The sequence below is a fragment of the Hemibagrus wyckioides genome, linkage group LG05, assembly GCF_019097595.1.
Source record: "Hemibagrus wyckioides isolate EC202008001 linkage group LG05, SWU_Hwy_1.0, whole genome shotgun sequence".
Lineage (NCBI taxonomy): Eukaryota > Metazoa > Chordata > Actinopteri > Siluriformes > Bagridae > Hemibagrus > Hemibagrus wyckioides.
The window spans coordinates 23,870,729-23,885,424 of record NC_080714.1 but is presented as its reverse complement, the minus strand read 5'-3'; the positions used below and the strand labels follow the sequence as shown (position 1 = coordinate 23,885,424).

Genomic DNA, 14,696 nt, shown 5'->3' with positions numbered 1-14,696 from the left:
TTGCATAAAGCTGATCTCTGTTTATAATTAATTTACTATGAAAAGAATACGGTGGCACATGAAACTTCTTTTGAAACAACCGTCATTGTTGTGACGTAAAACGTTCACTTATAAATTTCTTGATTAAAGCCATGATGAAAACAAAAACAAAAAATCTCAGAATAAAAGATCAAGCATCAGAAAAGGTTGGGGGGGGGGAGAGAATTCCAGTAAACAAGAAAGCAGTTTTTTGGGAAAAGAAAATGTCACGTTGAAATACATTTGTTGGGAATAAAACAGTCGTTTTAGCACCAGGCAACGAATGGGATGAAGTTTTCGAGTCTTTGTAGTAAGACAGTCATTACTGGCACCACAATCTGAAAACAAATGAGGATCATATTCCTAGAAAAATGTCTTGTGGGTGAAACTTCTAAAGGCATCGCATACTTTTGGCCAAATTTAAACACAAACAGAAATACAGCGAGTGCATTAGGGCACATAACGGCAAGGCTTCAACTTCCTCAAATGCTTCTTTCTAAACGCTGCTGAAGACCAGAACCACAACATTCGCAAACCTTGATGCAGTCTGCGACATAACCCATGTCAATTAGCAAGCAAAAGAAGAGAAGTAAAGAATAAAGAAGGCATGCAAGTTTAAAAGTAAACAAAAAAAAAAGAGCCTTGTTAACCTCCATTTGTGTTGCTGTTCCAGTGTTTTAAGCAGAATGTAGACATTTCATTGCAGCAGCATATAAACTTTTTTTTTTTTTTTCCTCTTTTCCTGGAAGCAACTGCTGCCTTTCTACTGTTCCATCACTGCTCTCTGAAAGTGTTCTCGCCTCAAACTCATGGCTAAAACACGTTGAATGCCCTCGTGAATAAAATGCCAATGAGACCACAGATGCTACAACAAGCTATGATGGAAAATAATGCATGTGGGAGCAGGAATATGTGGTTTAAAAATAATCTAATGTAAAACCGGGTATTTTAAAAATAATAATAATAATAATAATAATAATAATAATAACATTGAGGCACTTTTGCCTTCACAGTATTCCTGAGTACTGAACTTGCAAATTATAGTCAGGTCAAATTTTAACAGGGAAAGACAAGATTTCATCGCTTAACGACTTATTAGATAAATGCAGAGGCCAAATGTCTCATATCGAGCCCCTCTTTTTTTTTCCATCGCAGCAGGCCACACAGTGAGAAGGTTTGAAATGATCCCTTTTAACCAGCAGGGGGCCCAATGCAGAAAAACTCCACCGTCGAGGCTGATTTCAGGCCACAGGATTAAAAGGTGATGAAAAATTGGACCACGTCACAAAGCTTTTTCAGTCACAAGTGAGTGGGCGTAAAGTTTTCAGCTGCTGGCCAATGAGCTTGCAAGGAATCACTGGGGGAGGTGGTGCGTTTTCTGATCACATGACTTCACAGGAGACTCCGAGACAACCCTGCTTCCTGTCCTCCCTGCTGTTGAGTTTCTTCATACGATAATGACGGATCTCCCGGACCAAGGTGTAAAAAGCATCCTCAACACCCTGTGTGGAGGGGAAAAAAAACAACCACCAAAAAAAATCAGCATACAAGTGCAATCTTTTTCTTTAAAACTTACATGAATACAGCATGCAGTCAGTAAAATCCTTCCATGATTGCATACCTGTCTGGTCTTGGCTGAAGTTTCTACAAATTCAATGCCGTAGCTCCTGGCTAGTTCCTGAGCCTGCTTGGTGTCAACGGTTCTGGCCAAATCACATTTGTTACCGACCAGGACCATGGGCACGTCATCAGAGTCCTTCACTCGCTTGATCTGCTCCCTGGAAAGAAGAAATTAATTAAGTGACGGGAGCAAGGGAGGAAAAAAGAATGGAAATAGGAGTAATGAATGAGGAAATTAAATCAGATTAGTAAAGTAAGTTAGGAAAGGAAGAAATAGTACAGACGTCAAGAAGTAAGGATGTGCAGAAAGAAAAAATGAGTAAGAAAAAGTAACAAAAGAAGCAAAGAATGAAGCAGGAAAGAAAGGGAGGGAAGGAAGAAAGGAAAGGAGGGAAGTAAAAAGGGAAGGAAGGAAGGAAGGAAAAAGAAAAAGAAAGAAAGAAAGACAGAGACAGACAGACAGACAAAGAAGGAAGGAAGGAAGGAAGGAAATCGAGGAAGGGAGGAAGGGAGGGAGGGAGGGAGGGAGGGAGGGAGGGAGGAAGGAAGGAAGGAAAGGAAGGAAGGAAAAAGAAAGACAGAAAGAAGGAAAGGAAGGGATGGATGGATGGAAGGAAGGAGTTATAGAAGAAATAAGGAGGCATTGAAGTAAAAAAAAAATAACGAAAAAAGCTAAGACGTAATGAAGAGAGGAAGTAATTAAATAAGGAATAAAGTACTGAAATTGGAAAGTAAGGAGGTTAGGAAGTCTTTAAGTAGTTATGGAGGTAATTAAAGAAAGTACAGAAATGAGCAAAGGATGAATTATATAAGGAAGAATGATGATCAGGATGGAAATTGATTGATTACTTGATTAGGCAGGCAGATAAATGTTCAGGTATAGTTTGGTATATTTAGGGAAACTCCTTCTCTGTAATAACTCGTATGTTTTAGTGTCCAATTCACACGGATTTGTACCACATTAATCACCTACCTGTACAAATGCACATCGGCGAAAGACTTGGTGTTGTTGATGGCAAACACGCAGAGGAAGCCTTCGCCGGTCCTCATGTACTGATCTCTCATGGCACTGTACTCCTCCTGTCCTGCAGTGTCCAGGATGTCCAGCAAACATGTCTCCCCATCGATCACCACCTGCTTCCTGTATGAGTCCTGGATAAAGATCCGGCCATTTAGTCAGGAAGGAATGGGCTTGTGCTACTCTACACTTCACAATATATTAATAATAAAGTACTTTAACTAGTGTCTTGGGTTTGTAAATAGTTTTATTGTCACATCTTTTTGCACACACGGCTTACTGTATTTCAGTAGAGTTAATGATGGGGGTTAAGTAATAGGTTAGTGGTTAAGGTGTTGGACTACTGATCAGAAGGTTGTGAGTTCAGATCCCAAGTCCACTAACCTACCACTGTTTGACCCTTGAACAAGGCCCTTAACCCTGAATTGCTTTTTTTTTTAATATAAAATGTAATTCATTCTCAATATGGGTGTCTGGCAAATACCATAAATGTCAATAAAGTGCTTAAAAGTGGAACAACTGAAATGCAACCCATCACTGAGATTGCATGTACTGGTCCCAATGATTGGCACACAATTGGCTGTACTCTCTGGGAGGGATAAAACTACAGGGCTTTCCTCTGTGTGTGTTTTTAGCTGCACAGTTCTCATTGGTGACATCATGTGTTTCAGAGGAAGCTCCCAGATTAGTAGCTACTGTTTGATAGCAGAGAGCTAGCCAGTGGTTGAAAACAGACGTCCAGTACACAGCTTTCGCAGTTCTGATTTTTCAGTCGTCATGTTCCGTGTTTTGCAGTACCTCTATGGTGGGGTCATATTCGTCCACAAAGTGATTCTGGATGAGCTGGATGGTAAGCGCACTCTTCCCTACACCACCTGCCCCAACCACCACCAGCTTATACTCGGTCATTCTGCTGCCGTCGTCTCACCTGGACAAACAAGGACACAAAACTGTGCTGATCATACAATCCCAACAATCTATTTACAGGAGACTGCCTTGAACGTAAAAGATCCCCTAAGACTGCACCCAGCAAAAGACAGGAGGTAGGGAAGAGGGGCTGGGGTTCTGACACTGATCTGCTTTGCAAATCAAATTAAAATAGCAGCACACTTAGTAATGGAATATCATTGCATAAGGGTTGTAATGTGACACGGGACAAGCCTCATATAATAGACATACCAAGAAAATAAATTATGGTGGCAATCTTTACGCCATGGACGACTTACTGCTGGCTTTAGTACTTTGCTTATGTCAGCCTTAATCTCCAAAAGTGATAGAACTCAAAGCCTCATAATCTCTACTCTGTTTATTAAAGATTAATTAGAATTCTAATACACACTGTGTTGCCAAAAGTATTGGGACAGGCCTCCAAATCATTGAGTTCAGGTGTTGTTTCTCAGGGGTTGGGCTTGGCCCTGGCCCCTTAGTTCCAGTGAAAGGAACTCTTAATGCTTCAGCATACCAAGACATTCTGGAAAATTTCATGCTCCTAACTTTGTGGGAACAGTTTGGGGATGACCCCAATGGAATGGTCAAAAATTCCCATGAACTATACCTAATTCCTAAACCTTGTGAAAAGCCTTCCCAGAAGGAGTTGAAGCTGTTATAGCTGCAAAGGGCAGGACAACTCCATATTACATTCATGTGCATAAAAGGCAGATGTCCCAATATTTTTGTCAATATAGCATATCATATGCAAAACCATCATGCTGAGTAATAAAGTGCCTGCAGAGAATTGTGACAAATTACAACACACATTACTATTAAACCTTCCCACAAAACCTGAGTGTGAGATCCTATCTGTCTGTGTTTTCTCAGCCATCAATATCTCTATCCGCATCCACCTATCACTATCAACATCTCCACCTCTCTGTCTATCTCTGTCTCCATCTCCATCCACCGATCTCTTTCATTCCAAAGCTCTGACTAACTGTATTGTCATTTATAATAGAAATATTCTGTTGTTATAGTAAGATATCATGTCATGGTGCACCTTTCTGGTTTCATTTGTAGTTCTAAAACTGATTATGTAAAAGGTTTATAATAAAGACGGCTCATTGTAAATCAATCAAAAGTCATATTAGGACTGAATAAGCATAAAAATAACTCAAATAAGACCAAGTTGCACTGTTTTTTCCCCCCCATGTTTCATATTAAACAGAAATATTGTTGTTCATACTATAAGGCATGCATCACCAGTGGCCAATACTTGACTTTTGCCCACACCTTGAATCCTGATCTATTCCAAATTTCCAAATCTGAAACAATTTGTAATACATGTTAGTTTTTTAATGCCTTGCATAGATTTTTGTGCACCTTGTTAAGATGCCTAACGTACTCAAAAGGTGTACATGTTTGTCGAGTAAGACGAAACCTGCTATGTGGCAGCCACGAGCACCACCGCAAGAGTGTCATTTCTTTCTGCTTGAATTGAGCCGGACAGCAATTTTAGAATCGACTCCGATTCCGAGTCCACGTGTTAGGAATCGACTCAGTCGATTCTTCGCAACTTCCCGATTCCAAAACAAAACCACAAAGCAGGAACAAACAGATAACACACTGTTATGATCAATATTACGAAAACCAATTATGCGTAATATATTCACAAACGTAACAGGTTACCAACTGATTTTTAATTAACGGCTGCCATTTTGTTTAGCAGCGTTAACTTTGGAGGGGTCCATGCTAGCTAAAATGGACTTAGCTGACTCATTTGAGTGGGTAGCTTTAAAAAATATTTCGCGTTTGCTGCTTGTTATACGCCGTTTCATGATAAAACCTTTATTTGGACGTAAATGTTTGTGAAAACACTGCCAGACTGCTAACGTCTCTTTCCACATTACAGACATTTCATTAGACAGCAACAAGCGAACTTTCTCATTTGTGAAGAATCGACTCCACAGCGTTAGAGTCGACTCTTACGTACCGATGACTATGATAGAAACGACACTTCATTTTGGATTGGCTCTCACAGACTCTTTTAACCTTGTTTTAGGTTTCCTCCGTCGTAACCTCATAATAACAGATCTCAAAGCGTCACTTTAAAATACCATTTGGTTGAAAAGTAATTAATAAGACCACAGTTATTAAGTCATGTGCAGTGAAAACCAAAGGCCAAAAACTGACCTAGTTGAATCACATCGACTGAACTACGTTAGGTCGCTGATAAGCTAATTACATTTGTGCTAAATAGATGAAACAGGTCTCGTGATTTGGAAATCAAAAACTTACTGTATCAAAAACTGTATTTTATTTGAGAGATGAAGCCAACATAAATCGTCTAGAAAGCAACTCACCAGTGAAGCCTGCAGGTCTCCCACTCCCGGCTGTTAGCTAGCTACCAAATGCTAATTAGTTAATCATTCTACAAAGAATCATATTTCTCCATTTAGCTAACAGTAGTTTTGAGCTGTAATAATATGTTATACAAAAAAACAACTGTTAATATGAGACAAACTTGTGTACAGATTTACATGTATAAAAAAATAAGCTTGTTTGTAAGTTTAAAGTTGGCTGGTCAGGTTACTCCCAGAACTAGAAGGGTTTTTCTTTCACACCCATATTTACCAAGCCCCGCCTCCCATGTTAGGATTGGCCCGAAGTCAACACTGGATGAGTGCAGGAACCAGGGGCCAATCCTAGCGCAGAAAATTACATAACACTAGCCAATCCTAGAACGAGAAGGCGGAGATTATTCAAATACGGGTGGGAAAACCCATAACCCATTTCCCTCAAAGGTTGGGTTGTACTTCCTGGTAGTGGGTCCCGTTTCTTCTACGGTTGTTTGACGAACCACTAAATGGATTACTTTAACGTATCTTTAAGGAAGACTGCCATCTATCCTGCTGGAGGAGGATAATGATGGTATTGATGATGATCAATGAAATGCATGCGTTGATCAACAACAATAATTTAAAAAGAAAGTTATAAATAATATTAATTAAATATTCACAGAAAATGTATACACTATATGGCCAAAAGTTTTGGGATGTCTGCCTTCACATGTACATGAATGTAATATGGAGTCGGCCAGCCCGTTGCAGCTATAACAGCTTCAACTCTTCTGGGAAGGCTGGGAAGGTTTAGGAGTGTGTTTATGGGAATTTTTGACCATTCCTCTAGAACCACATTTGTGAGGTCAGGCACTGAAGGTTTGGCTAGGAGTCTCCGCTCTAATTCATCCCAAAGATGTTCTATCAGGTTGAGGTCAGGACTCTGTGCAGGCCAATCAAGTTCCTCCACACCAAACTCGCTCACCCATGTCTTTATGGACCTTGCTTTGTGCACTGGTGAACTTGAAAACTGATTCCACAGATTATTCATAGTTTTCCTCATTTTGAAATTTTACCAGAATTACTGCTTTTAAAGAAGACAATTTTAAAACAAACATATTGTATTAACATTTTTTTTCGCTAGTTTTATGATACTTGGCATCATTGGCTAGAAGGTTAGAGTACATTTTTATTTTAAACCTTTAAATAAATACAGAGTTATTTTAATCATTTACGAACGTTTTGATCTTGGGAACAGAATATGTACAATAAATGTTAAGATGAAATCTATGTATACAGATATACAATGTACAATACACACTACACTTTATACAAATGAGAATTCAAATGTAAATACGTCTTATAAATACACCAACCAGGCATAACATTATGACCACCTGCCTAATATTGTGTTGGTCCCCCTTTTGCTGCCAAAACAGCCCTGACCCGTCATGCACTGTGTATTCTCACACCTTTCTATCAGAACCAGCATTACCTTCTTCAGCAACTTGAGCAACAGTAGCTCGTCTGTTGGATCGGATCACACGGGCCAACCTTCACTCCCCATGTGCATCAATGACCCTTGGCCGCCCATGTCCCTGTCGACAGTTCACCACTGTTCCTTCCTTGGACCACTTTTGATAGATACTGACCACTGCAGACCGGGAACACCCCACAAGAGCTGCAGTTTTGGAGATGCTCTGATCCAGTCGTCTAGCCATCACAATTTGGCCCTTGTCAAACTCGCTCAAATCCTTACGCTTGTCCATTTTTCCTGCTTCTAACACATCAACTTTGAGGACAAAATGTTCACTTGCTGCCTAATATATCCCACCCACTAACAGGTGCCATGATGAGGAGATAATCAGTGTTATTCACTCCACCTGTCACTGCTCATAATGTTATGCCTGATCGGTGTAAACACTGATTTTCTTGTTCAGCCAGGGCAAAAGAAAAACTTGAATTTAGAACTAAGCATGAACTGAGCCTTATTTATACACTCCTGTAACAAGTAGATAAGAAATGCATCCCAAATCGCATACTTATGCACTATTCTATGCCATTCTTTAGTATAAATAGTGTGAATAATCTGGTAAATAAATATTCCGACAAGAGGAAGTGTATAGTGAACTTATTCAACCAAAAAAAAGCAAAACAGTGTGGAATGTTGGACATTTCATGCACTCAATAGTTGCAGCTTTGCTTCAGTAGCAGAAGAGGGGCGGGGCTACCAGGCGCTGACAATGGATGAGAAAAAATTTCAACTTTCTGGTGGACAGGATATCAGACATGTCTTTAAAATGAGCTCGATTTGTGTAATTTTTTTGAGCATTTTAAAAATTCACCATATTCGTCTAATTCTATTATAATGGTGTCACTCTAGATGTGTTTGGCATCATTTGCCATAGACTGGGAAACATCTACTTCCCGTCAGTACAAAAATGTTAGTGTTCCATACTACTCTTCTAAAATTCATACATTAGATGATAAAGTACATAGTATAAGTACATAGTGTGTAGTACGTCATTTGGGACGCACCTATGATATATTTCCAGAGTAATATTTCAGTCTGTGAGCTCGGCTTGTGCACTGGTCAGTAGTGCATGAGGCGGAGTGGGCATGTAAGTGAGGTAGCAAATCATCCGATTGGGCAAACCCAGCTGCGGCACCGCCTCCAACGCTCGTTTTCCCAACGTACTCCTGAGTGCCACCCTGCTTATCTGCTGAAGACTAAGCGGTTCAGCTGTACAGAGAAAAGCATACAGAAACTCAAAACAGAACTTTACTGTCTTGTTCACAAGGCAAATCTTGCTTCATTCAAATTTCAATTATTTTGATTATTGTGGTTTATATGATGTCGTAGGTCACATGACAACTGTAACACTGTAGATGTAGAATGTCCAGATTGTCCAGTACAAACATATACTGATTAGTACATACTATATTAACAGCTGAGCAGTAGGTACTGAATCGAGTGCAGTGGGTACTGAATCGAGTGCAGTGGGTATTGAATCGAATGCAGGAGGTATAGAATTGAATACAGTAGGTACTGAATCGAATGCAGTAGGTACTGAATCAAATGCAGAAACTACTGAATCAATTGCAGGAGATACTGAATCGAATGCAGTAGTTACTGAATTGACTGCAGTAGGTACTGAATTGACTGCAGTAGGTACTGAATTGAATACAGTAGGTACTGAATTGAATGCAGTGGGTATTGAATCGAATGCAGTAGGTACTGAATCAAATACAGGAAGTACTGAATCGACTGCAGTAGGTACTGAATCGAATGCAGTAGTTACTGAATTTACTGCAGTAGGTACTGATTCGAATACTGCATACTAAATGCTGCATGATGCATTTGATTCAGTACCTATAGATTCAGTATTAAATTGTAATGCAGTAAGTACTGAAGCAATGCAGCAGGTACTGAATCGAATGAAGTAGGTACTGTATTGAATACTGCATACTAAATGCTGCATTTGATTCAGTACCTATAGGTTCAGAATTAAACTGTCATGCAGTAGATACTGAATCGATTGCAATAGGTACTGAAACAATGCAGTAGGTACTGAATCGATTGCACTAGATACTGAATTGAATACAGTATGTACTGAAACAAATGGAGAAGGTACTAAATCAAATGCAGAAGGTACTGTCACAGTACTCAATTTCGGACACACGCATGGTGAACCTTACCTTCATAGAACTTGAGGCAGAGAGCTGCAGCAGAACCTGGACTGGTGTAATGGATCGGCTTTTTGCCAAGGTTATCTCTGGCAAATATGTTACCCCCAAACTCAACCAAGAGCTCGATCAGCTCCAGGTTGTTTGCTTTAGCAGCATGGTGGAGGGCTGTCTCATGAATCTTTGCAGCGTTTACATTTGCACCTTAGATATGAGTGAAAAAAAACCTTTACCAACATTTACATGGTTTGTGGATGTAGATGCTCTCAGCCATACACAATGAGAATATCACAGACCACAGTTAATAATGCTACCAGCTCAGCTTTGGACTCTCAAGTCCAAAGTCTTTACCTGCATTCAGTAGAATCTTGACACAGTCTAGATGCTGCCTGGCACAAGCTACATGAAGGGGAGTCCCGAAGTGGCAGTCATGAGCCTCCATAAGAGCTCCTTTCGCTATCATGAGCCGCACACATTCAACATTACCTGGTAAACAAACACACATTGATATATCGTAATTATTTGTTTTGCATTCATTCAGAAACTGAAACTGAAAACAGATGGATGTGTGGGTGGATAAACTGATGGATGGATGAATAAATTGGTGAATGTGTGGGTGCATAGACGGATGGATAGATGGATGGATGGAGGAATGGATGAATGGGTGGATGGATTGGACGGGTGAGAAGTTTGGATTGGTGTTGGTGTTCAATTTATATGCCCTTGGAGACCCTGTGTAATTTGTCCAAATTATAACTTGGACATTCCAGCTATGCAGATAGGGGAAAAACATCTTATCTTACCCCCCATACAGGCTTCGTGAAGGGGAGAAAAAGTGAAGAGAGGAGGGTTCACCATGGCTCCATACTCCAGCAACAGCTTTACACACTCTAGGTTGCCAGCTGCACAAGCATCGCATAATGGCGTGCTCCCGTCTATGTTACGTGCGTTCACCTAAAACCAAGTCAACAAACAGGATAAGTAATTTATCCAACGTCACTAGTCTTTACATGTCAAACATAAATAAAGCTTACATGAGCTCCAGCTTCCAGTAGCAGCTGTACGCACTGTGTTTGTCCTTGAATACAAGCCTCATGCAGTGGAGTTATGGAGTCCACAGCCACAATGTTGACCAGAGCTCCATTTTTAATGAGCTGCCGAAGTTCTGCTGTACGTCCATGAGCTGCTGCTTCGTGTACTGCTGAACGGTCCGTCCAGAAGCCCAGGCCATGTGCTAAACACACAAAGAAACAAGTTAGAAATAATACATATGACTAGACATGTAGCAGTTATTAGTTTATACAGTGTAGGCAACACACATAGTGAAGTGATGCACAATGACAGCAAAGCAGGCTCCAGTTATTTTTATATCATGGTCATATCAGCACATCTGGACATGACTGTCATTTTGCATATTTGAGTATTGAGGCTATCACTGAGATAGGAGACACTTGAACAAGTATCTTTAAGCTCCTGAAGCCCAACATGCACCCAGGTTCTAATACTATACTAAACTATACTATTGTTTTTATAGTAATAATACGTAATAGTAAACAGATTTTCAGTTGCATTGTTATGTGAGTAATAACAAGTATAATCATTGATATTATGACACTTTCTGTGAGGAGACATTAGCATTTTGGAAGGAGTCTCCACTGGTAACAGTCAGAAGTCATGGGTGGATAAATACACTATATTGCCAAAAGTTTTGGGACACCCCTCTAAATCATTGAATTCAGATGTTTTTCAGGGGTTGGGCTTGGCCCCTTAGTTCCAGTGAAAGGAACTCTTAATGCTTCAGCATACCAAGACATTTTGGACAGTTTCATGCTCCCAACTTTGTGGGAACTGTTTAGAGATGGCCCTTTCCTGTTCCAACATGACTGCACACCAGTGCACAAAGCAAGGTCCATAAAGACATGGATGAGCGAGTTTGGTATGGAGGAACTTGACTGGCCTGCACAGAGTCCTGACCCTCAACCTGATAGAACACCTTTGGAATGAATTAGAGCAGAGACTACGAGCCAGGCCAAAACTGGGACGTCTGCCTTTACATGCACATGAATGTACTGGGAAGGCTTTAGGAGAATGTTTAAGGGAATTTTTGACCATTTGTAAGGTCAAGCACTGATGCCGGACGAGAAGGTCTGGCTCACAGTCTCTGCTCTAATTCATCTCTAAGGTGTTGTCAGGTTGAGGTCAGGACCCTGTGCTGGTCAGTCATGTTCCTCCAAACATGACAGGAGCACTGTCATGTTGGAACAGGAAGGGGTCATCCCCAAACTGTTCCCACAAAGTTGGGAGCATGAAATTTTCCATAATGTCTTGGTATGCTGAAGCATGTTCTGTTCTGTTCACTGGAACTAAGGGGCCAAGCCCAAACCCTGAATTCAATGATATGGAGGGGTGTCCCAAAACTTTTGCCAATATAGTGTAGAAGTATGGGTGAATGAGTGGATGGATGGATGGATAGATGGGTTGATGGATGTGTGGGTAGATAAAGAAATAAATGGATGGATGGATGGATGGATGGGTGGAGGTGTGGATGTGAATATGGATGGAGTGGGTTTTATGAATGGATGGCTGGATAGATAGATAATTTGGATGGGTGGGTGGATACTTATATGGATTAATAGGTGGATGGATTGAATATTCCCAGAGGGAAAGTTTCTGTAACATTACATTTCCTGCCAGACTTTGCGCTGTAGGCAACACTACACCTTTTTCACTATTATCTATACAAGACAGAAAAAAGAGAGGATAACAGAGACTTCATAATTGAAGACTTTCTACACCACAGCCTGGAGTCTTTTATTCCTTATTTAGTGGGCTGTTTCTTATCTCATCATGGTAACCCTGAGGTGTTTGCCAGCATCAGCTGAACTTATTCATCTCAGAGTCATATAACCACAATGTTTATCTGTCACTGTGGTACTGAGAAAGATCCACTATTCAAGTAACGTCTGCTCAGCAGTTCATGTGGTTTTGCCTTTCCATTGATGGATGTGGTAAACAGGGTGTAGTGCATAGCAATAGATGAGATTAAGCACACTGTGGATGCATAAACACCATACTTCTAACCTTTATTTACAGTCTCATTTGTATTAAATCCTGCAGCCAAGCAATACAATACTCTCCATAAACATGGACAAAAGTGGATTGTGAACAATGTACAATGCACTGAATCAACACAGCCTTATAATATTCCATAAAGTAACCCTCACTAAAGGATTGCATTTGCAAGTGTGATATTTGTTTAACATGAATTTAATGCATTAAACCATATGGCGGAGTGAACATGCGTTTTTCTAAAAATTTAGTAGCAGTTCTTGCTATCAACCAGTTTCCTAGCAGTTTCTTACCTATTTCACTGAATAGCGTTGGCCGTGTGTGGAAGTCCATCTCCTCTTCTCATTCTCAGAAAAATCCCTTTAATCAAGCTGTAATTAGATCGGCATAACACGTCAGTTATCAGCCAGCACAAGTCCTCCTGTTTACATTCTCATACCGCTGTTAGAAATGAGCAAACTCTCCTTCTGGTACTATAATAGTTTACTTTAACGGTACCTTTTAAGAAGACTGCCATCTATCCTGCTGGAGGAGGACAATGACAATATTGATGGTTGTTAATGAAATGCATGCATTGATCAACAACAATCATTTAAAAAAGAAAGTTATAAACAATAGTTTAAACAGTTTTTGCACATCAACTAGGTCTGTAACCTTAAACACTTGTTTTGCACATTACTTATCTTGTTGTTCATCTAATTCTCCATATTTATTCCTTAAATCTCTGTATTTAGTATTTTTCTGCTATATTTTGTTAAATTGTGTAATATTTTGTTATTTGATATATTTTTGTACCCTAATTTTTTTTTTTTTGTTATATTCCTTCCTATTTTATCTATTACCTGTGTTTGTGGATACTGCTGCCTGTTTATTATTTGCATATTATTTTCAAATCATGTTTAGATAAATAAATAAAGTGACTCTTATAGGGCAGTAGTTCTCAAAGAGAGCTCTGGGGACGACCAGTGAGCTGTGATTTCATCTATCTCTCTGTCTGTCTGTATCTATATCTGCCCATCTCTGTCTGTCTGTCTATATCCATCTATCTATTCATCTATCCATCCGTCTGTCTGCCAATCTTTCTGTCTGTCTATCTATCTATCTATCTATCTATCTATCTATCTATCTATCTATCTATCTATCTATCTATCTATCTATCTCATAGTGATTAAATATTTTTCACAGAAAATGTATACATGATATTGCAAAAAGTTATGGGACGCCTGCCTTTACATGCACATGAATGTAATATGGAGTTGGCCTACCCTTTGCAGCTATAACAGCTTCAACTCTTCTGGAAAGGCTTTCCACAAGGTTTAGGAGTGTGTTCATGGGAATTTTTGACCATTCCTCCAGAATGATGAACGAGAAGGTCTGGCTCGCAATCTCTGCTCTAATTCATCCTGAAGGTGTTCTATCAGGTTGAGGTCAGGACTCTGTGAGGTTCTTCCACACCAAACTCGCTCATCCATGTCATTATGGACCTTGCTTTGTGCTCTGGTGTGCAGTCATGTTGGAACAGGAAGGGGTCATCCTCAAACTGTACCTACATAGTTGAGAGCATGAAATTGTGCAAAATGTCTTGGTATGAAGCTGAAGCATTATGAGTTCCTTTCACTGGAATTAAGGGGCCGAGCCCAACCCCTGAAAAACAACACCTGAATTCAATGATTTGGAGGGGTGTGCCAAACCTATTTTGGCAATATTGTGTATCTAATCATTATCAACACTTTAAAGATGAGGTATTTTTTTGTAATGATTAAGTTGTTTTAATGTTTTCCCCATTCACACCCATGTTCATAAAGCCCCATCCCAGGAATCTACTGCGGCCCATGCTTTTTGGTTTTTCAGTGCCTTAAAACACTTTTGTTAAGGTTTGCAGGGCTTAATGCATTTTATAATGCAGGTTATTTGTACACAGGAAAAAAAAACAAATAGCATCTGCAGATTTTAATCTCCTTTTTGTACTGTTGCACTATGTTATATTTACATGTATTTATTTAAAAGACACA

The 14,696-nt window shown here is 39.8% G+C and overlaps 2 protein-coding genes across 2 annotated transcripts; both read right to left on the bottom strand.

The window, feature by feature from the left end:
- Positions 1-14: 14 nt before the first annotated feature.
- Positions 15-6,225, bottom strand: nras (NRAS proto-oncogene, GTPase). Its single transcript, XM_058390479.1, has 5 exons — positions 5,953-6,225; positions 3,455-3,584; positions 2,612-2,790; positions 1,640-1,796; positions 15-1,520 (listed from the first exon to the last, which is right to left on the bottom strand). The coding sequence occupies exons 2-5, from the start codon at positions 3,563-3,565 to the stop codon at positions 1,401-1,403; spliced, it is 567 nt and encodes a 188-aa protein (XP_058246462.1). The 5' UTR covers positions 3,566-3,584; positions 5,953-6,225; the 3' UTR covers positions 15-1,400.
- An 872-nt stretch (positions 6,226-7,097) lies between these two features.
- On the bottom strand, positions 7,098-13,260 carry asb13b (ankyrin repeat and SOCS box containing 13b). Its single transcript, XM_058390477.1, has 6 exons — positions 12,978-13,260; positions 10,650-10,849; positions 10,419-10,569; positions 9,967-10,101; positions 9,628-9,819; positions 7,098-8,671 (listed from the first exon to the last, which is right to left on the bottom strand). The coding sequence occupies exons 1-6, from the start codon at positions 13,015-13,017 to the stop codon at positions 8,493-8,495; spliced, it is 897 nt and encodes a 298-aa protein (XP_058246460.1). The 5' UTR covers positions 13,018-13,260; the 3' UTR covers positions 7,098-8,492.
- Positions 13,261-14,696: the final 1,436 nt, after the last annotated feature.